The following is a 27,760-nucleotide window of genomic DNA, read 5'->3' on the forward strand; positions in this document are numbered from 1 at the left end:
AAGGCAGGTGCATTTTTATTACTTCTTTTTCAAAATTGCTATGACTTCACATGTGGATAATCCGCCAGCAGCCATTACTGAAAGCTGGGCTGTAATTGTTATGGAACATGCAACGTCTGAAGCACTAAAGTAACACTACCACAGCCTTCTAACAATTGACTGGAACCAAGTGTTGCATCATTAAAGCTGAATTACAACTCAACCGTGCTGTGTTTTCCATGTGTGCTGTGTTAAACAATGGTACAAATGGCTATAATTTATAGAACCCTAATTTACTCAAAACTCACGAAGAGCAAGAACAGCCCAACAGTAACCGCTGGCTCTAATTTAGCCCAAAGTGTCATGCATCATAATGAAAAGTCTGTTTTTTTATATAAAAAAATGGAGATGGAAATATAGTTGCTTTTACATTTAAACAGCCTGTCAAAAAGGGTAGACTCTACATTTGTAAAACAGATTTGAAAATGCTTGAGGGAAGATAAGTAAACTAGCAAAAACCATCCCTTTCTTAATTGATTTCTTAAGGAAATTTTTCCATTTACATCTGGTTTGGTCTGAGGATTGCTGGTTTGATGGGAAGTGATTTGATGCCTTTGCCTTTACATATATTGCTGATGATGATTTTCTACAAAAGACTGAGAGGTAAGATGTGTTTTATGGTATTGTAGATGCCTTTTGTCATAGTGTTGTAATGATAATAATAATAAAAACTATAGTTGATTAGCAATGCTATACTGCTATTTAAAACACCAGTAAAATATAACAAGATAAATAGTCTGTTCAATTTACAGCCTTTCACCACAGTGTACTCCAGCTGGAAATACCGTATTTCACCATCACACTGGTATGCAAGGGGGCGGGGGGAGAGTTTAGCAAGCTCTGCAATCTTTCGGCTTAGTTCCGGAAATTTTACAGTGCCCAGATTCCACTGGAAAGTATTTGGTCACTCATATGTTGCCTTGGACAGAAACTTGTCTCCTGGAATAGAAATCACACTAAAACTGCCAGCATCCTTGCGCAGACAGGCTCTGAGAATATATATTAGGCAAGACCTCTGCCAAATCACTTGCATCTCAGGCCAACAGTACCTTTCAAATAGACTTTGAATGCCAGCCGCCAAGCAAGAATTCATTATACCATGAATAGTTAAATATTATTTTAGCTTCCACATCTGCAGTTTTAAGGTTATACAGTAGCAATTCATTTACACTCTGCATTATACCTGTCCACAGGTTTAGGCACAGTGGCCAATCACAATATTCACACTTCTCACTGGTAGCTTAACAACCTTCTTTTCTTTACTTAAAATAGATGGCTACACTGAATGCAAGAATTTCCAAAATATTTTTTACTAATCCACAGAGAAACCGCTACAGCTATTTTAATGGGTCCACATCATAGGAAAAACATTATAATAAATGTTTAAAATAACCCAATGCATCTGGTGGTGCTTCAATGTCTAATAAGTAGCTAATAAATTAACTTTTTTTAAAAATAAAAAACTAGCTTATCCAGATTAAATAAACTAGTATTGTTTTGCATATATCTGCATGCAAATGCAAAAAAAGGCTGAGATTCCCTGTATTATGAACTTTCATAAATACAACTAAAAAAAAAGCTACATTGATTTCTAATTTTATTGGACTGTAACAGTCATGGAGAATGCAGATCTGAGGGAAAGAAAATGCAAAGCATTTTTTTATTAAACTTATGTTGGTGTCCAACAGGCAATCATTATAGTATATCATACCTCTTGTTTTAATAGTATGAGTTGAATACCACACATAAGTCTGCAGCACTATTAGACAATTAATCATTGACTCTTACTGACTCTTACTTACTAAGGGTTGATGCACCCAATAGCTTTCCATTCAACTTTGATTAACTATGAAGATACCAGGAGAATAATCTAGCCCAATCTAGCAGGAATCATTTGCCCAAACTGAGGCTGAAACCCATGGCTCTGAGATTAGGAGTGTCATGCTCTACCAACTGAGCTAGGTGATTTTGCCACTTATCCCCATATCTAACTAATCCCTGTATCTATAGTGATGGCTCTATATTACCTCCAGTATTAAAACAAGTACAGTGGTACCTCAGGTTACAGACGCTTCAGGTTACAGACTCCGCTAACCCAGAAATAGTACCTCGGGTTAGGAACTTTGCTTCAGGATGAGAACAGAAATTGTGCTCTGGCTGTGTGGCGGCAGCAGGAGGCCCCATTAGCTAAAGTGGTGCTTCAGGTTAAGAACAGTTTCACGTTAAGAATGGACCTCTGGAACGAATTAAGTACTTAACCCCAGGTACCACCGTATGCCTCTGAAGGAGAGTTATGTCCTCCTTGGGAGCATCCCAGAAAAGGGCAACCAAAACAATCAAGGCGATGGAGAAACTATGAGGAAAGGTTACAAAACTTGGGGCTTTTTGGTTCAGATAAAAGGTGAGTAAGAGTATAATAGCAGGTTATGACAGAAGGCATGGAGAAAGTGGATAGAGCAGGCATCCCCAAACTCGGCCCTCCAGATGTTTTGGGACTACAATTCCCATCCTCCCTGACCACTGGTCCTGTTAGCTAGGGATGATGGGAGTTGTAGTCCCAAAACATCTGGAGGGCCGAGTTTGGGGGTACCTGGGATAGAGAAAAGGGGTTTCTTTCCTCTCTCTCTCTCTCATTATATTAGAATTCATGGACATCCAATGAAGCTGCATGTTGTAGGATTCAGATAAAAGAAAGCACTTATTCACACAATGCATCGCTAAAATATGGAATTCATCCCCACAAGAGGCAGCGATGGCTTTGAAATATTAGACAAATTCATGGAGGATAAGGCTATCCGTGGCTATTGACCATGATGGCTATTATTCTACCTCCACTGTTGAAGGCAGTACATTTCTTAATACCAGCTGCTGAAACTGCAGAGAGTGCTGTTGTGCTCAGAGCTGGCTGGCGGCTCCTTCCCACTAGCATTTGGCTGGCCCTTTTGAGAATAGGATGCTGGACTAGATTTAACCTTTGGTATGATTCAGTAGAAAAGGGATGCGGGTGGCGCTGTGGGTTAAACCACAGAGCCTAGGACTTGCCGATCAGAAGGTCGGTGGTTCGAATCCCTGCGATGGGGTGAGCTCCTGTTGCCCGGTCCCTGCTCCTGCCAACCTAGCAGTTCGAAAGCTCGTCAAAGTGCAAGTAGATAAACAGGTACCACTCCGGCGGGAAGGTAAACAGCGTTTCCGTGCGCTGCTCTGTTTCGCCAGAAGCGGCTTAGTCATTGTGGCCACATGACCCGAAAGCTGTACGCCAGCTCCTTCGGCCAATAAAGCAAGATGAGCGCCGCAACCCCAGAATCGGTCATGACTGGACCTAATGGTCAGGGGTCCCTTTACCCTTTATGATTCAGTAGGCTTTTCTTATATTTAAGTTTCAAAGCAACTCCTTCTTGTGGTGAAAGCCTCAACCTTAGGCTTTAGCTTTAGCTTTAGCAAGCAGTGAATTTGTGATTTTTTTAGAGAACTAAGTTGCAAAGTGGGCATTTTTAAAGGGATTGGTTAGTAAGATAAATTTGGTTTCCTTTATTATGATTTACCTTGTTGTCCATTTCTACTCTTATATTTTTTCCATGCCTGACTTAACAGTGATGAAAAATGTCTTTGGATAATAATTTTAGTTTTTCAGGAGGTTTTTCCCCTGACAATTTTGTGTTCTTCATTACTAAGGTGGGATGTTTTCGCTGGGGAGAAACAGAATTAAAGTAACCAGATTTCCCTATTTTAAAATACAAGCTCTATTTTTCCTATCCAATACATCTGTACACCCCTCCCACATACTACAGAGCAAAAATACTTAAAGTCTGGATTGTTTTAATAGTATGAGTTGAATACCACACATAAGATGAAATTGTAAGGGAGATGTCATACCTGGGAAATTACAGTATGTGAAAAGTTATATGTGCAAAATGATATAATTACACTTGATGGCAGTAATAGCACACATTGGAGGCTATTAATAGCTCTTGAAAGTCTCACAAATGATGAATCTTTTAGTCGAGAAGTAATAGGATGAACAGGCATAAGTTATCTATTTCATGGGGTCTGCATAAATAAAGAAGGCATGCCACAATTTATACTTTGGGATCAACTTAAAGGAGGGAAGCAATAAATTTTTCTGTTTAGATATAATGGTCTGAAGGTCTCAAAACTATTAGAATGCTGAATTAAAACTCCTTAGTAGTGCTAGTAAAATAATCATTTTTAAATAAAAAAAAAACCAAAATTAAAAGAAAAACAGATTAGAACCAATATTCCAGGAAAGCGTTCTAAAGCAGAGAAGAGGGAAAAAAGCAGGTATCATGAAACTAAAGCGAAAATTATTATTCAGGTTCCCACTGCTTCAGCAATGACATTTTACATTTTAATATTACAAACCTCATATCGTAATGAGCACATGAGATCTGATTAAGGTTTGTTTCACTACCCTCTATGATCCAGAACTACCCTCTATGGTCCAGTTCACATTTGATGGGGCAAAGCCATCACAAGGCAAGTGTGAATGTTCTTAACCAAGCATCCCTATGTGGTGATAGGTGGTACTTTCTACATCATGATAACAGACAAGGTGACTGAAATGATAGATTCTACCTGTCATCACACAGAGAAGCACCCATAATAGTCACCATATGAAGCTGATGAGGTAAAATAACCTGTTACTCTACCACATCAGAAGCAAACAATGGAATTGGACCTACAGATCATCTTTTTCCAGGGCATAAGTGTAAGTCAGAATGATAGAATGCTAATAGGAATATGTGATGGAACATTCAGCCCAGCCCCACTAATACACATAGTTGAGGGCAAACAGAAAGTTGGAACAGTGTATTCACTGAGACACCAAAGGAAATACCTTTAGGATCACAAATTATCTTGTGATCTCTGTCATGTATTTTTGACCCCCTGCATTGTTGCCACTAGAGCAGGCATGGCCAAACTTGGCCCTCCAGATGTTTTGGGACTACAGCTCCCATCATCCCTAGCTAAACAGGACCAGTGGTCACGGATGATGGGAATTGTAGTCCCAAAACATCTGGAGGGCCAAGTCTGGCCATGCCTGCACTAGAGCATACCAATGGCCAGTACCTCCCTCCTCTAACAAGCTGCCACAGTGGTGGCAAGAGTAAGGAATAAAGTGTATTGCTTCATTGCAATTGTGTCTGGATCAAGATCTCTGGCACATGATACAACCACATCATGCTGGGTGATCATGGCTGTTACCAGTATTAGCCTAGGATACTATTTTGAAGGGGTGAAATAGGAAATCAACCCTACACTAACATCATGATAGTGCAGCAGTTATTTCACCACTTCCTATATATCTGCTAGTGCAGAGGTTTCTACAATCAAGCTGTTAAGAACCCTGGATTCTCCTTTATTTGGCAAGAACGTGAGAAACAGCTACGACCTATATCTTATTGTACAAAGCAAAATACATGCAATTAAAATAAGTATTCCCTGGACTATCCATACCTTCCTCTCCCTCTCCCCCCTCTCTCTCACACACAACCACAAGTTGCTTACCTGTGTCTATTTTAGATTATAAGACCCTTGGGTAGGAACCTCCCATGCCTGTCATTTGTAATGTGCACCACAGTCAGGTGTACAGGCATATGTAAAAGTACAGTGAATTTAAGCTGCAGATAAAAATATCCAATCCTTTTCTCCACAGAAGGAAAAATTGCAGTTGAGAAGCACTGTCCTTTCTGTAGTGACCCCCACAACAAAAACCATCCCTCCTAGCCTTCTTGAATGAGCACCATACTTTTCTAGTTGTTGTTCAGATAGACATTCGGTGAAACTTAACTAGCTTGCTTCAGTGATTTTTATTTTTATTTTACTTTATTTTTAAAAAATTGTTTTCAGCTAGTAAGTAGGATAGAAGTTAAAACAATTATACAGACTTTTAGTTCCATTTTATTCAAGATAGAAGGTGGCTACCAAGGCAAATATATAAGCTCTTGCTTAATAACTGCAGTTGTGGTCTGACAATCAGATCATATTTGTAGAATTTTTACTACTAGTTAAAAATGTTACGTGAAGCATAGGTGTTAATTTTTCAGGACATGAAAGCACCGCTTGAGCAAAGTCAAGTTTGCATATTTTAAATAGATAAAAAAATGTATTCCAAAATATAGATATAATTATAATTTCCTTTTTATTTTAGTAAATGCAAGTACAATAGAAGACAAAGGTAAATATAATCCAGATGATCATCAAGTAACAGCTTCTATGAACTGTTATTTACCGTGGGCAAAATTCAATATTGCGCAAGTGGACTTCCACCCAAGCAACAGAACTTCACCTTTCTGGTCCTTCCCCCTGCAGCCCCCAACACACCCTGAAAAATCTGCTCCAGCAGGTTCCCTACCCTCCAGAGCAGATTTTGAGGGCATGAAGGGTTCTGCAGGAGGAGTGCATGGACAGCGTTGGATACAACCCTGTAAATATAACATGTTTAAAATATATACATTTAATACATAGATCCTTGGAGGGGAAAGGGTTACTTTCGGATTACTGTATTATATTTATCTAAGAAAGACTGTACGTTACACTTGTACACAAATGTGCATCACCGCTTATTATTGCCTCAACTTGTCAAATAGGAATGACATAAATACTGCCAGATGTTTCTTTTGCAGCAAGAACTACAGAAAACACCATTTCCAGTTTCTTGCAGCCACAACACAGTCTCACAACCACAAGTTTCCAAAAAACATTTTGTTTACTTTCCTGTGATGGAAGTAATGAAGTCTCATCTTCAACAATATGCTTGACAGTTTCGAACTTCACTTTTTTTTAGTGTCCCTCAACTAGTTATAAATATATACTGATTGTAATTAAGCCCTGTAAAAATTCTTCTCTTGATTTTACCACCTGAAACTGCAGCTGTTGGCTGACACTATCAAAGCCTCACAATTCCAAACTCACGTGCAAATCTCATCAAGGGCAGACATTTCTAATTGATTCCAGAAGTCTCTCTTTTGCTCAGATCAGGGGGCAGGAGAAGAATAATGAGCAGCTTCCAAACAGTGGGCGCTGAGCTTCAGGCATGGAGATTTTAAAAGCTCTAACTTGGCTGCCCTGCCAGAAATGCAGAGCAATTTTACGGTCAATTGGCCAGAGCATCTGGAACCATACATCATCATCTTTAGTTGATGGTGGTGAAGCCAGCTCACACACCAGCTAAGGCTAAAGTCAGTAATGACTCTGTCACACCTAAGTGGAAACTAACTTAATCTACTGAATGTAAGGTTCAACTATGATTTCTTTTCTCCAAGGGGCATTATTACCCCCAGGGCTCTTGTCTTGTCAAGAAAGTCCATCTTACTAGTCCACAATGGCTGGATTTTCTCTTTAGCAAAGATAACAGAGAGAATTAATATTACAAGCTCAACTTGAATTTATTTAGATCTAGGTGTGCTGACAAGGCTTTTTATCACGAAGCTTCATGGGAGCTTCCTTCCATCACTTCCTTCCTCCAACATCTTATACAGCATGGGGGTAGGCATGGCTATGGAGTGGCCTGCGGTTCTTACATTTGACAGGGAAACACAGCTGTACATCCCAACCAATACCCAGGGTATGGCAGTCCTTCCTACTATAGAGATGAGCAAAGCTATAGAATAGTGTATATATACAGATGATACTAATATTTGAAGATAAAAATCAATGGAACCATTGCTGTCCAAACTCCACAATCACCTTTCCTGTCTTGCAAATGATGTCTGGTCAAATGGATTTTTGAAGCGTCATTATACAAACCAGCAAAATCAATCAGATCAACATGTACCATGAGCAATTATGACTCTATCATATTGCGTTCAGATCTCGTAAGTAGTGTTATCTGTACACCATTTGAGTGCTTACTGCTAAAGCCAAAGTAAAAGACAACTGTTGTATTCTGACAAGGCCTTTCTCTCCATCCTGCCACCTTCAGACACATTTGGTGAGGACACAAGAGAGGGCCTTCTCAGTGTTTGCTCCCAAACTGTGGAACTCTCTTTCATGGGAGGCCAGCCTGGGTCTCTCTCTGCTCTCCCTTTGTCACCAGGCAAAGGCTCCCCGCCTCCTCACACTCAACAGGCATTTGGCTACTAACTGGCTGTTGTGGAAGTGTCTTCAGAGGGTGGGTCTGGTGCTTTTGTGTGCCTGTATGTGTGTGCTTTTAAATGGTTTAAAATGTTTTCAATGATGTTTTTAATAGGGTTACTTTTTTTAACCTTTGTATGTATTGTGTTTTTAGTTGTAGCTGCTTTAAATAATGCTGTGAGCTGGCTTGGGCCCTGCACCAGAAGAAAGGTGGGATATAAAATAAAATAAATAGGATCATATCTGGCTCATTACATTGTTATGTTTGCAAGCACTTTTTAAATATTGCAAACCTCTAAGGTCCAGAAACATATATAGTTTATTCTTAAAATAAATATATGCACTATATGATAAATTAAGTTGCCTTACCTCATATGTCATTGACAGAAGCGCAATGTAAGTTTTCAAGTAACCAAGTTTGAGCAGGGCAAGGAAAGTGGAACAGCGGATAGATTCCAAGAAGGGAGCTTCAGGTCTAAAAATAAAGAACTGAAATTAGTAAGGTCTATTTTTAGTTCACCAGCTCAGGGTTTGATTGGCATGTATCCTTGCAGTAAAGAAGAATCACAATTACCCCTCTAAAACATCAGTTGCGGGCCCAGTCACAGTGCCACCCTCCCCCCCAGTCAGTGTCATAATATATGATTAATAACTCAGGCAAACAACAATCTGGATTAAAAATGGCCACAACTTTATTGATTAGAAATGTAGGTGGAATTTTAGCTCAAGCATTGGGTGCATATGCATTCTAGCCTCCTGCTGGAGGTTGTGCCAGGATTATGGCATCCCCAAGACACTAATCTACTGAGCTGGCCATCTTGAGGCTGCCGCTGGAAGTCTTATGGACTGTCTGCCCCACACTTGACTTCAGGACAAAGACATCCACCGAGACCCCTTTAGCAGGATACCCTGAAAACACCACTGGATCAATACTGGGAGATGCACCACTTCACCCCACGCTTAAAGACTAGTATTCCACCCTATGCCTTTAACCACCAAAAGTCGTTAGGTTTTGCTAGGGGGAAGGCAAAACTTCTAGACTGGCCAATACAGGGAAATTCTTTCCTGGCTCTGAATACGGCAACCATTTTGAACCACAGCAAGGTCAGGAGATACACGGGAAGCAAAATAAGGTTAAACTGTGAACAAAGAGAATAGAGTGTTGTTAATGCTGGCTGGGATTGGCTGGGAGTCCCAGAATAGTTGGAAAGCCGCCCATTGGCTAGGCTGCACTAATGCACATTTTGTAAAGGAATTCTAAACCTCCACCATTGTCACATTTTTGTATTGTAAGAAACAATTTTGGCAATCAAGGGCTTGGACCCACTGTTTCTATAAGTGGATTTCCACCCATGGAGCACTCCTCCTGGAGAAAAGGGCTAGGGAGATTATCTTCATTGACTTCTCTTTCAACCTGAAAAGCTGCTCCAAAGGGTTGGGGACCCTAGAGTTTCCATAAGGAGAACAGGGGAAACTGGCAAAAATTGCCTCCCTTCCAGCGGGATCCTCTTTCTTTTCACTGAAGTGACACTCTGAATCCAACCCAAGAGGCTGCATTTGCAATATAAAACATACAGAAATGAAATGCTCAATTACTTACCTTTGCTCTATAAGGAATCCAATGGAGGTTAGTGTCAGGATAATGTAGCCAACTCTCATGAGAATAGTTACCTGTGATAACGTCTGTTAAACCAACAAGCAGACAAATTACTCATTTAGGTTAACTCTCTGGAGGAATATTGAATTCTAAACTTACCAGTGAGGCAGTCTGAACTTTCACTCTCAATTATATTACTTTGTTACCGTCTGCTTTCAGAGTAGTTTGATACTTTGAACCTTGCAACTAAAAATCGACTACAGATTCTCCATTCCCTCTTAATGTCATTATGTTTCAAGGCTGAAGGTTACAAAAATTGGATATTTTCTCCCAAATCGTTCTTCACACAATGTTAGCCTTGAAAATAACTCCTTCGCCGTTATTATTGTTTCCTCTCCTGAAATTATTTGAACCCTCAACGACCTGAACCAAAGAAGTAGACCTGTTTTCTAAATAAATACCATATCACATATCTGCTCCCCGCCCCCTGCAAACTGTTAATAGCATTACATCTTTTATTTTCCAATCTTGGCTCCCTAGAGAGCAGTGGCAACTGAAAACACTATCCTATTAAAAGGAAAAAAGAAAAGAAAAACAGAAAAGAAAAGAAAAATGAAGCCAGTTTGATAATTTATCAGAGTTTCAGCATGAGCTCACATTTATGTGTTTGCTTCTTAACAATTCAATATAGTGACCTAGAATCAGTAGAGCATAAATATCTAATTTCAATGGAACATTTGTTGAGATATATTCCATTCAATAGAGATATAAAGATTCAGGACTTGAATTCTCAACAGAGATTAAGCAAATGGGGTAAGGTGACAGGGTTACTACTGGCTTAGGGCCCTGATGTATATGTAGTGGCACATTTTTCTGCCTCCCCAGTCAGACTAGGAACAGCAACGGCAGCAGTTTGCCAGCAAATAATGGTATAAGGATTACATCAAGGAAGGGAACAGAGACACACACAATTCTTTTGAAATGCCCTGATGTTTTCAGACAGGACTGCTCAACTCATGACTTTGAGAACGACATTTATATTAACTGGAGAGGGCCACACCAAAAGGTTACCTACACTATGATATTTTCTTTCATTTTAACTCATTTGGTTAACACCCCTGTAACCCCATATAATGCTCTTTTCTCTACAGACCACCGCACAGTGGTCTTCAACCTTGGATTAGTAAGCTTAACTGGAATGTTGAGCCATGCTCTTTGCATCTCTCTTCTGTTCAGAACAAAAGGGAGAGTGGAAGCAGTGCATAGTTAAACTATGGGATTTGCTCCCACAGGAGGCGGCAATGACCATCAAATTAATAATAAATAATAATAATAATACATTTTATTTATACCCCGCCCTTCCTGGTTTAAAAACCGGGCTCAGGGCAGCTAACAGCAAATATAAAACACTGATTAAAATGCGACTTAAAAACAGCATAAAATACAACATAAAATGAAGCATCAATATCAATAAAATTCAAGAATTCAGGGGTCATTTGAGGGGGGGGACCCCAGTCAGTAGACATCAAATGATTCCCCAGGGCTAACTGGCCAAGTTGGTCCTGCTAGGGCCAGCAAGGAAACCAGGGAAGAATTTAAATGTGGGGCCCCAGAAAGGGTTTCTTCATAGAAGAGGAAAGGGGAAAAGGGAATAGAGGATCAGGCTAATTCAAACTGAAGGCCAGGCGGAATAGCTCTGTTTACAGGCCCTGCAGAAGGAGATCAAGTCCTGCAGGGCCCTAGTCTCATGGGACAAAGCATTCCACCAGGTCGGAGCCATCACTGAAAAAGCCCTGGCCCTGGTGGAGGATAATCTGGCTTCCTTAGGGCCCAGGACCTTTAAGCTATTATTATGTATGGACCTTAGGGTCCTCTGCAGGACATACCTGCAGAGGCGGTCCCATAAGTACGAGGGAGGGAAATGGTTATCAATGGCTGCTAGTTATGGTGGCTATGCTCTGCTTCCACAGTTGGAGGCAGCAGTGCTACTGAATGCCAGTTGCTGGAAGGCACAGGAAGGGAGAGTGCATGAGGGTTTGCCACAGGCATCTGGTTGGCCACTGTGAAAACAGGATGCTGGACTAGATGGGCCACTGGCGTGATCTAGCAGGCTCCTCTTAGGTTCTCGTGTTAAGCAAGAAGAGCAAACAGCCTCTTGGGTTTTAGAGGTGCTGGTTTGCAGGAGCCACAGGAGGTACTGGCATCCATGGACGGCCACCACAGGTATCACGGTTAGACCGTCTCCTCTCTCTCTTCTTTCTATAAAGCTCAAAGTGTATATTCTTCCATTTCTCTTTCTCTCTTTTCCTCCACCTAACCTCCCTTTTCTCGGTTTCCACAGGCTGTCAAATTTTCTGCATCTCCCCATTTCTTACTCCCACTTTGTTTTGCCACAAGTCTTTTTACCATGTTTCCATTTTTCCTATACATCCTGCAGCACTCTCTCTGCATGCTTGTGCTTCAGTTTTTCCTCGTTCAGACACAATCTCTGCTTCATTTCTGCTCCTCGCTTCCCATCAGTAGTTGGTGTCGTAGGGCAGAGATGCAAATCCACCCTCATGACACCAGCGTTGCTGCTGTTCAGCTGGAGACTGCTGCTGTGTGGATGAACAAGAGGGGATGTCAGACTGGCTCTGCCAGTGCCTTACCATCAACCCGGTCCTAGTAAACTGCAGCAACCCCAGTGCCAGAAGAGCAGCTCTGCCTCACCACACTGACTGTTCTTCTTGCTGACTTTAGTAGCAACAGCACCCAAGGCTTTTATTTTCCCAGCAATTCACACAGTGATATCCTGTAATATGCTGCCTTTGATTTTTGTGCCACATCCAGTGCCATTCCACTAGAGGGCCCCCCAATCCTCGGTAAAAATCAGGAATCTTCACCTGTGGAAGTGCCACTTGTGCAAGAGTACCTAAGGAAACACGGCACAGAAAATAGGCTCTGCCGATTTCTCAATTTCTAATTCTGCCACATGTAAAATGAAGGTAAAAGATATATGAAAACAATAGCATTTGCTTTTGATATTATTTTTAAGGAGGCACAGGATATTGACCAAGGGTGATTCCACCCGAAACTTAAATACATTTACCTTAAAAAAATCAAAAAAGCATAAGCTGCAGTGGAAGAGTCCTATAATGTTAGTCTTCATAGTAGAGTCTGAGATTTCTAATTCAGACTGCAGGGCTCAATAGTAGATGAAAATGCATGAAGCTGTACTAGGAGCTTTTTGAGCTCAATAAAAAGTTTTCTGAAAGAATACCACAGCCTTCACAGTGATCCCTTCCCCTCTAAGGCATTTGAGGGAAGGATGCTGTTGGACAGGATTCTCAAATTTAATAGCAGTGAGAACTCCTTTTGTCCATGTTTGGAGAACACATCAAACCACAAGATCCAGGCTATTTCTGAGTGGGTTTTGTTTTACTGAAGAGTCAAAAGGCACCCCCAGGGATTCTTAACCAAAAGTTTTAACTCCTTTTAAACTAAGAAAACAGATTCACTGCCTTTTAAAAAAACCAAAACACAATCTAACCAGTTTACAAGCCAACACACATTTCTTCCCAGGACAAACTATCAAACCACAGATTTACTGCTTCACTTCAAGATAGAGAGATCCAAAAAAATGAGGAAATTTAATGTAACAGTACTTCACATTATTGTTGTTGTTGTTTTCTTGAAAAGCATTTTGGCCAGTAGGCAAACCTCCCCAATAACTCATGATTTTGTATAAAAAAATAAAAAAAGAGAAATGTCTTCAAGTTAAATTTCAAGGTGTAGCTTTTTCCCATGAAGCAAAAAAAGAAATTTTAAGCTCAACTTTGGGAGGTGCTGCAGTGTTGTTTTTAATGCATTGCTATGCTTTTTCATAATTTCTTGTATTGCTTTTTGTGGTTTTTATTGATGTAAGGAACTATGTGGTCCTTTGGAAGAGCAGGTTACAACCTGAAAAAATATATTTACTAGAGAAGCTATCTACTTGTTTAAAACATAGGATGAAAGAGTACTGTGCTCAGCGCCCCCCCCCCCCAGGCAATTCTTGTCTTGCCTCTTTCTCCCCAATGGCTTATTTCAGCTAGGAGTGCTGAATACAGCTAAAGAATGTGCGAGAACTGGCTCTGGACCTTAGTGGACTCTGGTTGCAGCCAGCCAATCTCAAAGCCAAGATAATCACCTCCCTATCTAAAACTGAAATCCTGTGGCTAGTAAATTATGCAAACTCCCATTTAATGAAAGTAGAGTTACTCTGACCTGCAACCTAAGCAATAATGTTCTGGATTAAAGTAAAAGATCTGAAAAAGTCCTGGGAAAAGAGAGGTACAGCAGCCCTGTGCAGTGGCTTGGTGACACATGGAGGGAGAGATAGAGATCATACTCTCTGTCCCCACTCCCAGGCTCCATGTGTTTATCTAAACAGCACCCATACATATATAACCAGCATACACATAGGCTTTGCTCAGACATCTCGATGAGCACATGGAGATCAGGATGGTGACAGCAGGGGCAATACCAATTCCTCTCCTCTGTGCATTAACTGATATTTAGAAAGATCTCTCTCTCACTCTTTTATTAAGATATAATCATTGCAACTGATTTAAAGATACTGTATTATCTCTCACTGGTGACCCATAAATCATGTTGTTTCCAGACACAGGATGAGTAAATCCCATTGATAAATTGTTATTACTGTAAATAGCATTTAGAGTTTTTAATATACATTGAAATACTTTGCAAATATGAAATCTCTCTTTCTCTCAGTAACAACACTGGAATGATACACTTTGTTGGCTTAAATAAATAATAATAAATGTTTCAACTGCTAACCCTAACAGGGTGATTTGTGAGGATGTGTCATCCTTATTTATCCCATTACGATGCAAGAGGATACTGACACTGGGAAATAGTGAATTCTGTGACCTATGGAAGATCTGAACCAGGGAAATTTGGCTCACAGCTCATACTCTTAAGTCAATATACTAATTGAAATCTTAAATATAAAGATGTGTGATTTGAATAGCTTATACACACAATGTTTCAACTACAATATGGTTGCACATATATTCAGTCATGGGAGTCATTTGTAGATATTATCAAGAGCCTGCAAATTAAAGATATGTGAACATCTGACATCTTTCACACTGTGCCCTGAAGACTGAATAGGCCAAGTGCTGTTGGGAGGGAAAGAGTTCAAGAAACAAGAAGCATGATATGGAGAAGGGGTGACAGTTAGATGCAGCAAGTCAGGAGGAGCAGGAATAACCTGCATGTTTCTAGTTAATATCAAAGCAAAATACATGGTAGATGTATATAAATTTTAAACATATTGTGTTATATAAATATGCATTTATTACGTATAGTTTTCTATTTCCAATCTAATCGTACAGGAGACACACACTAGAGTTGTTCCTGTATTTATGTTCCACATTTATATTTGAAATGTACAAACCACAAAGTGGAACTTGGCAGTTATTGTGTTAATTTTCTAGGTGCTGTGCCAATAAAATAAAATAAAGAAAATAAACAACTTAGATCACTAATCTAAGCGTTTGCAAGTTGCAGTGGGAAAGGAATGTGACTGTTACACTTTAATGGCAGTGTAAGAATCCTCTCTCTCCAAACAAAATACACATGAAGCATGAACATATAAAATAAACGAGAATTTATATACTGCAGTATTTGTATTTAACCAGGGGAAAGGGATGATCTCTGGAACCACAGCAGGATCCCCAATTATAAATTAGGCACAGCTTTTGAAGTGTGGTTATTGACAGAAACTGAACAAAAAATGGGATTTTTGTTGTGTTGAAAAGAGAGAAAGCTTTCAAATTTACATACTAATTCAAATAAACTTTAAACGATTCTGTGATTTTAAAGCAAAAGTACCTCTCTCATAAATATGATATCCCAGAGCACCAGCAGTTCCCTTTTCATGAGTGGAAGTTATGTTTACACCATTGCTTGGCAAAAACATTTCTTTTTCACCAGGTCTTTGGCTCTTAATTATCTGTGGCCTCAAGTGAGCAGAATGTTTTTAATCCTAACTTTAAAAAATGGGGTTGTCTTTTTATGTGCATTTCAAGGTTTGCCTTTGACTATTCATATAGTGCATATCACTTTGAATTACCATAGTAAAAAAAAAGGAAATCAATAAATTTTATAAATCAGGAAAGTAATAATAATGTTCTAAACTCTTGCAGCTTCCTTAACATACTTGATTGGATCCAGACAGGCATGCGGGTATTTCCTCTGAAGGAAGCTTCTGTGGATCCAGGCTACTGTATTTAGAAATGCAGGAAGTTGCTTGATACTAGTCGACTTTATCCAGTATCGCTGATACTACCTGGCAGCTGCTTTCAGGATTCTAGGCAGCGCTTTCTCAATGGCCTACCTGGAAATGCCACAGATTGACCTTGGAACATTTCGGTTGCACAGCATGTGCTTTACCACTGACCTATAGCCCACACACATTTAAATGTGGTAGAGTATTCGTACAAAAATTAAATCCAGGTTTTAAAATGCATTTGCATACAAATTGCTAGTGTGAAAAAATGGACTGGTATCAAGAAATGGGACAGGGAAATATAAAAGATTTGGAGCAGATGTGTTTAGATCCAAAGGCTTGTGGAAGGAAACTAAAGACAGGAAGTCAGGCAAATGGGTAAGTTGTATTATCCCAGTGTTGTGGAAAATATGAGCCAAATGTAAAAAGTACTTAGGCCTGCCACAATTCCCAATGGCCTCAGTATTATTTCATCCTCAAATTAATAAAAATGATTTTTTTAAAAAAATGATGTTCATCAACTGGCAGCAAGCAGGGTTAACTAAATATATTGACTAGATGAGGACAACCATGTTAAACAACTTGCCCTTATGATGGAAACATTTTTTTTCATATTTGAATATTTCCAGTTAAGGGATTTTTAAAATAAGTGGCTGAAACTTCAAAGGGCTGCATTAAGAAAATGATTTTTTTTGAAATATTAATATAGGGGGAAAAGAGCAAAGGTTGTCAAAAAAGCTGTCTCTTATACAATTTTATTTTATGGTGAAGGAGAAATGAGACTCTAGCTATACTCAAAGATGGAAAGAAATGATAGGATGACAAATTCCAAAGACTAAATGGAAATAAAGAATTCATAGAATCATATAATTGCAGAGTTGGGAAGGACCTCAAGGGTCATTTAGTCCACCTCCCTGCAATGAAGGGATCTCAACTCTTCTTCTTCTTCTTCTTCTTTGGCGATCACTCGTAACCCAGTAAGATTGTCTTCCATAAACACGGTTTTAACAGTGAGCCCGTAAATGACTGTGGAGGCCAATTCTGGATACACACAGCCTTCCACAGTGGGGACATTGGTTCCCGGGTGGAAGTTGATCACGGTGTGGATTTGCCAAGCGTGCCTTCCTCTTAGCACGTTTCTCCCTTGCATCCTGTGTCTTCAAAGCCCATGACACCTTTGGTAATGGCAGTTCTCCAACTGGAGTGTTCACAGGCCAGTGTTTCCCAGTTGTCAGTGTTTATACTACTTTTTTTTAAAGATTTGCCTTGAGACAGTCTTTAAACCTCTTTTGTTGACCACCAGCATTACACTTTCCATTTTTAAGTTCAGAATAGAGCAGTTGCTTTGGAAGACGATAATCAGGCATCCGCACAACATGACCAGTCCAACAAAGTTGATGTTGAAGAATCACTGCTTCAACACTGGTGATTTTTGCTTCATCCATGTAATGGTTATAGGGGTTGCTCGTGCGTAAGTTACCGCCACTCCTGGCTAGGTTGCCTGGTTAAACCTTTTCTGTCTGGACAGCCCTTCACTTTGTGGCTGTTTCAGTCGCTAGCAGAGTCCGTCAGTGGGCGTTTCTTGAACCTCTTCCAGCAAAGAAGTTCTTTGACGCCAAGTCTCCGCCTACTCTCCCTGCGTGGAAGTCTTCTGCGCAGGGTGGGTATGGGCAGCGGAGGACCCGTGCTCTCCCCGCTGGTCTCCGGTGAGGAGTCCTGGAGCCCCCTCTCCGCTTCCCCCATCTGCCCCACTTTATCCCTGGTGTTACGCTGATTTCCTTCCCCAGCCGATGAGCTGCCTCTCTCCCTGCTGGGCCCTTCTCCAGCATCGCTTTGGAGCCTTGCCTCCACCTCTAGCTCCGATGGCAGTTCCCTGACAATCCAGTACACTGATTTTAGTTCGCCTGTCTACTCAAGTGATGTGTAAGATTTTTCAGAGACACTGTTGATGGAAACTTTCAAGAAGTTGGAGATGGCATCTGTAAGTGGTCCATGTTTCACAAGCATACAGTAAGGTTGGTAGTACAATAGCTTTGTAAACAAGCATTTTGGTTTCTCTGCAAATGTCCCAGTCCTCAAACACTCTGCACTTCAATCGGGAGAAAGCTGCACTCACAGAGCTCAGGCGATCCTGGATTTCGGCATCAATGTTGACCCTTGTGGAACAATAACTGCCTAGGTAGGAGAAGTGATTGACATTTTCCAACGTTACACCATTAAGTTGGATTTCTGGCGCTACAGAGGGGTTATTTTGTACTTGTTGGTGCAGCACTTTGGTTTTTTGGATGTTGAGCGACAGGCCAAGCTTTTCATAAGCTTCTGCGAAGATATTTAGGATGGTTTGGAGGTCATCCTCTGAGCATGCACACACTACGTTGTCATCAGCATACTGAAGCTCTATGATGGAAGTTATGGTGACCTTACTCTTTGCTTTCAGCCTGCTCAAATTGAAGAGCTTTCTATTTGTTCAATATATGATTTCTACCTCAGTGGGGAGTTTCCCTTCTACAAAGTGTAGGATCATGGCAATGAAAATAATGAATAGAGTCGGAGCAATAACACAACCCTGTTTAACACCTGATCCCACTGTGAATGGTTCACTTTGAGAGCCATTGTTATCTGCGATTGTTGCTGTAATATTATCGTGGAGGAGCTGAATGATGTTTACAAATTTATCTGAGCAGCCAATTTTCAGAAGGACAGTCCACAGGGCATTACAATTTACAGTGTCGAAAGCCTTAGTCAGGTCAAGAAATGCCATATACAGGGGTTGGTTTTGCTCTCTGCATTTTTCCTGAAGCTGTCGAGCGGTGAAAATCATGTTGACTGTTCCCCTAGAAGGCCGAAAACTATTTTGGGATTCAGGAAGGGTCACCTCGGATATTGTTAAGAGACGGTTTGCTAAGACCTTTGCAAGAATGTGCCGGCCGCAGCTAATAGAGAGATGCCTCAATAGTTTCCGCAATCAGTTCTGTCACCTTTTTTTAAAGAGATTGATAATTTTTGGGATCTCTAAAGTCTGCTGGGATCGCTTCTCCTTCCCAGACTTTTTTGATGAGCTTGTGAAGTTGTTGTGTAAGTTCAATTCCACCCAATTTTAAGATTTCGGCAGGTATCCCATCAGGTCCACTGGCTTTGTTGTTTTTCCATTTGGTTAATAACTGTACACAATTCTCCCAGATTTGGAGATACTGCAAGCTCATCTCTAACTTGTTTTTGTGGGATTTGTGAAAGGACCTTACCAGCTACGGGGGAGTTGCGGTTAAGAAGATGTTGGTAGTGTTCTTTCCAGCACAGTGCAATAGCTTCTTTATCTTTTAGAAGTGTGGTACCATCTGCTGAACGTAGGGGGCATATGGTCTTTGTGGCTTTAAAGAAACTCGCATCATGAGTGTCGGCTAAGTGCTGGATCTCTTGAGCTTTTTTTTTATCCACCAGGTGTTTTTTAGTTCTCTGGTTCTTCTTTGAACCTCAGCCTTAGTGTTGGCATAGGTTTTTTTCTTAATGACACAGTTTCTATCTTTTTGCCAGATTTGAAACGCCTTCCTTTTCTTGTCAATCATGCGTTCAATCTCACTGTCATTCTCATCAAACCAGTCCTGGTGTTTCTTGGTTTGGTATCCAATAGTTTGTTCACAGGCTGCAATAATGGATGTGTTTAGCTTAGTCCAGTGATCCTCAATATTATCAGGGAATTCTGAAAGCAGATGGTCCTTAAGAGTTGTTTGGAAGCAATCCCACTTAATAGGATCTTGAAGGGCTTGAGTGTTCATTTTGCGCTTTGGTTTGCTTCCTAGAAGCCTGTGTTGAGGTATAATCTTGATAGCCATTGTGGAGCATAATAGTCGGTGATCTGTCCAGCCGTCGTTGGCACTCGTCATAGCTCTGGTAAGGAGCACATCACATCGATCTTTAGTATGGACAATAACATCGTCTAAGAGGTGCCAGTGGCTTGACCAAGGATGCCTCCATGAAGTTTTAAATTTATTTTTCTGTCAAAAGAGTGTGTTGGTAATAACAAGGTTGTGCACCGCACATATCGTCAAAAGTAAGATTCCGTCCTGGTTGCTGTTGCCAACTCCTTCTTTCCCAATAGTCCCAGGCTACAGATTGAAATCTCGCCCAACTCTTGCATTAAAATCACCCAGGATGATAATTTTATCTTCCTTAGGCATCTCTGATAGGACGGTATCCACCTGAGAGTAAAATTTTTCTTTAATGTCTTCATCGGCATCCAGTGTTGGTGCATAAGCGCATATAATAGTAAGCTGTTGGTTTTTAGTGAGCTTTATTTGAAGGCTTGAGAATCGCTCATTAATGCTGGTAGGGACTTCTGACAGATCATATATGACAGATGGTCATCCAACTTCTGCTTAAAAACCTCCAAGGAATGACAGCTCTTACGGTCAGAAAGTTCTTCCTGATGTTTAGTTGGAATCTTTGAAGATGAGAAAGTACGACTGGTACTTACCTGAAGCACAGATCTATAAGGCATCATGGGGTCACTATGTTGGGCTATGACTCCACCGTAATCAGGAGCGAAGACTCTTTGGGAAGGTATTCAGCTCCCAATCAGTTCTGCTGACTTGCCAAGTTCAAACAGTCATAGGAGTTTCAAGGCGTAAGAAAATACTAGTTTCCCTATAAACCGTCAGCCTATCTAATGGCCAATACGGCCAGAAACATGAATGGAACAAAACTGGAATAAAATTATACTGCGGTCCATATTAGGAAGAGGCCCCAGTAACCCCATGATGTCATATAGACCTACACTTCAGCTAAGTACCAATCATACTATTTCCTATTGGCAGTGATGCCTTGACTGCATGCACCTGTTCCCAGCTGGAAAGAGGCATGCACAGCCAACATTTTATTTAACCCCATATGCATTGATGAGAGTGGTTTGGGGGAAATGGTTTCACAGGCCAAACTGGACCCACTGGTGGGCCAGGATTGGCCTATAGGTAGAGGTTCTTTCTCCCGGTCTGAAGAGTTATGAATAGTTATTTTTATTTAACCTCATGGATTTATCTATATATCAGTGTTATAATCTTATCAAAGACAGTGATTTTTAAAAATACAACATAGTTGAGAAATTTTCAAGCCAACCAACTGATACTTAATGTTGCATTAGGGAAACAAATTGGAGGTGTGAAAATGAATTTGGGAAAACAATAAAACTGGCCAGAGTGAACATTAAGGTACAAAGCTGTCACTGTCTCAGACACCAACAGCCAAATGCACCTCTCACTAATATGTAAATCAACCAAGTTCTTTTTGCTGGGGTTCAGGTTAAACCTCTTAGTGAAAGAATGATCTAACCAAATGTTTTCTTATGGGAAAAAGTTTCTTTTGTTATTTCTTATCTCCTACAAATAAATAATTCCAGACTGAGAAAACAAAGCTAATGCATTAAAACTTTGTGTATACATGTAAATCAGACCAAACATAATAATTTGAGAATAATTCTGCACAACCTCAAGTGCATTATTGCTATTATGGAATGGAACATATGTCTAAAAATGAGGAAAACAGTTGTGTCTATTTATGGATCAATGCCACATTTGTGACATAGCCAAGTAAAAAAGGTTCCAGTTCTGTCTATGGGCATTTCATAACTCTGTGTAGTGGAAAATTGATATTGAAGTTGAATGCCAAGTTATATTATTCACATAAATGCTTTCTTCTTATGATAGTTCCTTCTGGAGTTTTAGAATGCCCCTGAAGCTCAGCCTTCTGTTTAGCTTGACTTTCTGTATCATGCCTAGGATCTGGGTCTTGAAACAAGAACTTTTATGCAGTCCATTGCGGGAACTGTGGGGTTTTTTTTTACACTGTTTAAAGAATGAGTAAAGGATTACAACAGAAGATGGGGGGAAATGTCAGGATGGAGCTATCAGTAAAAATGAGAAATCTCTTACCACATTAAAATTATGTTCACATTAAGATAGGATAAATCCATCTTGACCCACAAAATAGGTAAGCATAAAAATAACTATACTGTCCGCCAGTGTTTTTAGTTTCATGCATCCAGTTTTAACAGAAACATACTTTATTTGCACTGTATCTGCACCATCTTCAAGTATCATGAAACAGCTTATTTAAATAAGTGTAAATTATACTTACATATTTTGTAGCAATCAAATCAACATAAAATCCCAGCATTAAGACGAAATGCGTAACTACATAGACACAAAGATAGCTTGGTAATGTGGGGCTGAAGGGAACTTCCTTTCCAGTAACCTACATTAAAAACAAAACAAAACAAACAAATCAGAGTCTTTATTCAATCACAAATTAACTTTTCTTCCATTTTTGCATTTAGTAGTTAAAATTCACAATTCATCATGTTTTATTGTTATTTTATTTTAAGTAGAAGAGCAGCTGAAACCTTTAATCTGTACAAATGATTTATTTTATAGGCCAGAGTGGGCAACCTGTTGCTATCCAAATGTTGCTGGACTACAATTCCTATCATCTTTGACTACCAGCAATGCTGGGTGTGACTGATGGAAACTGGAATTCAGTAACATCTAGAGGGTAATTTTTTCCCATTGTTCTTTAACGGAGTGCAATATTTGCACACGTAGCTCATTAGGTTCTACTCTCCCTTTCCCTCACTTTTTGGTAACATATTTATTTTCCATATAACAAATATACATTTCAACCTTCTACATTACAAAAAAAAGTATTTATCCTTCCCCTGGGTGTTGGTCAGTTGGCACCATGCCCAGGTAATGCCCCCTGCATACCTGCCACCACTGGCCAATTTGGTGGCAGGGGTACGATCCAGTCAGCAATAGGCTGGTTCATAGGGGAGATACGGTGCCTGCCTGCAAAGCCACCAGCCCAAGGAGGGCAAACCGATTTGAAGATCAGAACCTTGTGTAATCAAGTGCTTAGAAAGAGATTGTACACAAGGGGTTGAAGGAGCTTTTAGTAAGGCTGAAAGGGCTTTGCGCTGTGTTGATGGACTAAACTGTTGGGCTGCTGCTCGAACCAAAGGCAGGGACCTAAAACTGAAGAGTTTCCAGGAGCACAGTTGAAAGTTCCTAGGAGCTGACTAAGGTCTTGCCTTGAGCATGAGGTGGTGCTAATCCTACCTGGGTGCAGTATGCCAGTATGGGAGATCCATTTTTTTATTTTTCACTCAGTTGGGTTTAAGGAGTGTTCCTGTGTAAGTTTGCTCAGGATCCTACTTCTATCCCACCAATATGTGGCTTGCCTTTAGGTAAGCATGCAGAAGACTGAACCCATATGAAAACATAATTTACAGAACCAAGAAGTGAAATCCATGCTATACTTACCTCTGGGATGTCCTCCATAAGACCAAGTCTTGGCTTGCCTGGCCCCCATCCTGGGCCCTTGAACAGGACAGAAAGCTTATTGCAGAATCCAGGAGTATTCCAAAATGTTTTCCATATATAAATACAATGATGGAACTGTAATGATAGAATAATCAGTGTGACATTTCTGTGCAGGGGCACTTTCTTCTGTTAATGAGAGTACTTGAAGCTTAACATTCCCCACCCTGCTAGAGGCTGACTAACACTAGCTTAATTCTTATCTATGTTAATGAACCAAAAACAATCAAATAAAAGCAAAGGAGTAATAGGAAACAAACTGAATTCAACCTATGAAATCAAATGCAATAGTAAAGCATACAAGCAGGTTAGAAAAACAGATGGACTACCTGAATCTTGAAGAGTTCGAAGCTGTTAATTGGATGTGTTAGGCCATATACAACTTTATCATTTTCTGCAGCAAATGTCCCTGCAGGGAAGGAAAAAAAGCTGAGAGGAAAATCACCGCTTGCAAAGCTAATGTTAAGAAAAATAATTAACTACACTTACCAAAAATCCTGTCCCAAATAATCAGTGTGCCACCATAGTTCTTATCAATGCAGTATGGATTTCTTCCTATTTGGGGAGAAATGTTGCAACCAACTTTGTCAATGCCTTTGAAGAATACATTGTGTTTTATCAATTCTTTTTCTTTAAATAAGCTTCTAGAAATACATTTCCTCATAAACAAATTATAACACAGCCATGATTCTGAGCATTTCTTAAAAACCTCTTGCGTCATTTCCCTTCTAATAACATTTCTCTGGGTTATATACTGCAAGCTGCTTAAGACATTTTTCAAACATGCTTACAAAAATAATAGAAATACATTTGTTTTTTTTTTTTATAAATTTTTTTATTGCTTTTTTCCAGAATCTAAATCCATCATCAATAACACAACAAAAGCGGTTTTACAGAAAGAAAAAGAAATTAAACAAGAAAAAATTCATTTTTCGAAGTCTTTTTTTTTTTTTTTTCATCATCCACTGGACTTCCCCATCTCCTCCATCCCTGCATTCTTTATAATAAATATAAACAGCAAATTAATACCTTGTTTCCTGTGTTTTTGTATTTTCATCTAATTATTCACTCTGAAATTAAAACTTTTCTCAATCATTAACTTTGTTTCTATCAACTCCGAATTTCAATACTGAAGCATATTTACCTCAAACCTTAGCAAATTTTTAACATTCATATATCTTATAATGTTTTTGTAAATAGTCCTTAAATTTTTTCCAATCCTCTTCCGCAGCCTCTTCTCCCAGGTCTCGGATTCTGCCAGTCATTTCGGCTAGTTGCATATAGTCCATCAGTTGTGTATGCCATTCTTCCAGTGTGGGTAGCTCCTGTGCCTTCCAGTATTTAGCTATGAGAATTCTTGCTGCAGTCGTTGCATATAGAAAGAAGGTTCTGTCTTTCTTAGGTATCCTCTGGCCCACAATGCCCAAGAGGAAGGCCTCTGGTTTCTTCTGAAAGGTATACTTAAATACCTTTTTCAACTCGTTATAAATCATTTCCCAGAAGGCCTTCACCCTCGGGCATGTCCACCAGAGGTGGTAAAAAGTTCCTTCAGCCTCCTTACATTTCCAACATTTATTATCAGACAAATGGTATATCTTTGCAAGTTTGACTGGGGTCATGTACCACCTGTACATCATTTTCATAATATTTTCCTTTAAGGCACTACATGCCGTAAATTTTATACCGGTGGTCCATAACCTTTCCCAGTCCTCAAACATAATGTTGTATCCAATATCTTGTGCCCATTTTATCATGGCTGATTTGACTGTCTCATCTTGAGTATTCCATTTAAGCAGCAAGTTGTACATTCTTGAAAGCACTTTCGTCTTAGGTTCAAGTAATTCTAGTTCTAATTTTGATTTTTCCACCTGGAAACCAATTTTTTTATCTTTTTTAAAGATCTCTAAAATTTGGGCATAGTGAAACCAGTCTCGCACCTTCCCTTTCAATTTTTCAAAGCTCTGCAACCTCCAAGTGTCACCCACTCTTTCTATTATTTCACAGTATTTTGCCCAGCCACCCCCCATATTAAGTATCAAAAATAATAGAAATACATTTGGAGTTACTTTTTGATACATTTTTGAAAAAACTGTTTAAGAGTAGTGTTGCACTGTAAAAAATTATTTAAGCTGTTTTGTAAGATTTATGGTGAGTTAAATAAGGGGCGAGATATTTCATTTATTTTTCTTCAGTCTTTGAAGCAGGAAATATTTTGGAAAGTAACAAAATGGCCATTCACATACCATTTAATAAAATGGAGTGGCTTTCTGAAATGCATTTATATATTATTAATCAAATATTAAAAGTTCAAGATACAACCGTGATAGCACAACATCACAAAATATGGTGTTACAATAACTCTGACATTGTCACATGCGGTTAGGGCTGAGGAACAAGAGAAGAATCTGAGTACAAGCTTGTTGATATATTTATGGCAGAAGTTAATGGGGCACAAACATCAAAGTAATATCAAGGATAACCCTGACTTCCTGTGTGAGATGTAAAAAAGTGGGGGCGGGAATCTAAAATGTTATAGAACTGCTATTAAAACAGTAATAGAAAAATTCTCATTTACAACTGCTCCTGCTATTCTGTTCCTTCATATAAAACAACATTTTAAAAAATAATACAAACATGAACACAGAACTAATATTACCTACCATGATGTACTCTGTGATGACTAGGTGTGTTGAGAATAAACTCCAAAGGGCCGAGATTCTTAATAACCTTGGAAAAAACAATGATCTTGTTAACAAAAAGAAAAACAGTAGACAATGCCACAGGAGAAATTCAGAACAGAGGGATAATTTGGATGTCAATGGCCATCCTGGACAAAATATTCATAAGAGAAGATGAGAAAGCTACTATGATGTGTAAGTTTCACTGAGGACAACCTGTATTCACACAAGACAGGGTTTTGTCATATTATTGCAATTTTATCTTACATTTTTATCCCATCCTATTCTCCAGAGAGCGAAGGGCAACGTATGTGTGACCCCAACCATTTTACCCGCACAATGACACTGCAAGGAAGGAGTGGGTAATTTTTTCCCCCAGGCTGTAGGCCACACATTCCCTTTAGGGCAACCTCCCAAGGGCCACTTGCCAGTGGTGGGCAAGGCAACAAATGTAAAGTTTGCCCTGTACAGTAGACTAGTTTCTGTGCACATGCATCCTCTACCTAGACAAGAGGCTTATCAGAGTTCGATGGCACATTCCAGCCATGCAGAAATATTTGTGGTATAAAGCAGAGCTGGAGAGGGGTGTGGCCAGGGGGCAGCTTTGAGGGCCAGGTAGAAAAGACTGGATGGCTGTATTTCACATCCGAACAATAGATTCCCCATCCCTGCTGTATGGTAAACTAGGCTGAGGGATGGTAACTTGTCCAAGGTAATCCAGCAAGCTTCTTGGCTGAGTGAGAAGCTGCATCTCCCTGGCCCTAGGTTCTTAACCACTGCAAGAGTCTCCACTGCTTTCACATTTTCAGTTTATGTTCAGTGTCAGCCATGCTCACAAACCCAACATACACAAAAAAAACACATAGAAACAAAGGACTCCTTTGAAAACTATCACCTTGATAAAAGGAAATAATAAGAATGTGATCATTTCTATCATGAATGGAACTTTTTATCTCAAAGGTATACTTTAATGCAGCAGAAGAGATGTTTTATACATGGTTTTTTATTTTTCTCTAATTTGAAGAGGTGACCAGTAATTTCTAAATGCAATTTGCTCCATCAGTAAAGCAGCTATATAGTACAAACTGAAAGCAGTAAAGACACCTGCTCATTTTTCCAGATGCATCTTAGTTGTGCACATATTATATATGTTGAATGAATAAGCTTATTTAGACAACAGATTAGTATAAAATGACTCCAAAAAGACTGACAATAGAATACAATTAATTTTTATTCTAAACCAAATAAACAGCACAAGCATTCACATTTGAATTCCACAAAAACTGCCAGCAAATATCTCCAAGCCCCAAAAGGCCACCTAAGAGTAAGAAAAATGTTAATATTTCAGGTTAGCTCAGCTTCCATCATTTGTCCAGCAAGAGAGTTCTACAGCTATAAACAAGGTGACAGCTAGTTAGATTCACTGTACAGTCCCATAAAAGTCTACTCAGAATTAAGTCATATTGAATTCAACTGGGCATACTCTCAGGTAAGTGAGAACAAGATTGAAGCCATGATAAAATAATAGAGGCATTCCTTGATTCACAGTGGTTTCTCTAAAAGACCACACCTAACCTTCAACCGCTTAGTTTTGGTTTGTTTTTAAAATAAATATTGAAATAGTTTTGTAAAAATATATCATATTTGGGTTCCCAACATGAGGAGTAGTATGAACCAAGTTTTATGTTTTGGGTAAGCTTAGAAGTGGGCTAGA

The 27,760-nt window shown here is 39.6% G+C and overlaps 1 protein-coding gene across 1 annotated transcript in view; it reads right to left on the minus strand.

Annotated features, from left to right (window-relative positions):
- Positions 1 to 27,760, minus strand: part of AGMO (alkylglycerol monooxygenase) — a 118,049-nt gene that overhangs the window by 37,190 nt on the left and 53,099 nt on the right. The window contains exons 6-12 of the mRNA XM_053410193.1: positions 26,029 to 26,095; positions 23,858 to 23,923; positions 23,698 to 23,777; positions 23,312 to 23,446; positions 22,131 to 22,247; positions 9,734 to 9,816; positions 8,503 to 8,608 (exon numbers count right to left, since the gene is read on the minus strand). Coding sequence (XP_053266168.1) covers positions 8,503 to 8,608; positions 9,734 to 9,816; positions 22,131 to 22,247; positions 23,312 to 23,446; positions 23,698 to 23,777; positions 23,858 to 23,923; positions 26,029 to 26,095 — 654 coding nt within the window. The remainder of the gene's footprint in view (positions 1 to 8,502; positions 8,609 to 9,733; positions 9,817 to 22,130; positions 22,248 to 23,311; positions 23,447 to 23,697; positions 23,778 to 23,857; positions 23,924 to 26,028; positions 26,096 to 27,760) is intronic.

Source organism: Podarcis raffonei, chromosome 12 (genome assembly GCF_027172205.1).
Source record: "Podarcis raffonei isolate rPodRaf1 chromosome 12, rPodRaf1.pri, whole genome shotgun sequence".
Classification (NCBI taxonomy): Eukaryota; Metazoa; Chordata; class Lepidosauria; order Squamata; family Lacertidae; genus Podarcis; species Podarcis raffonei.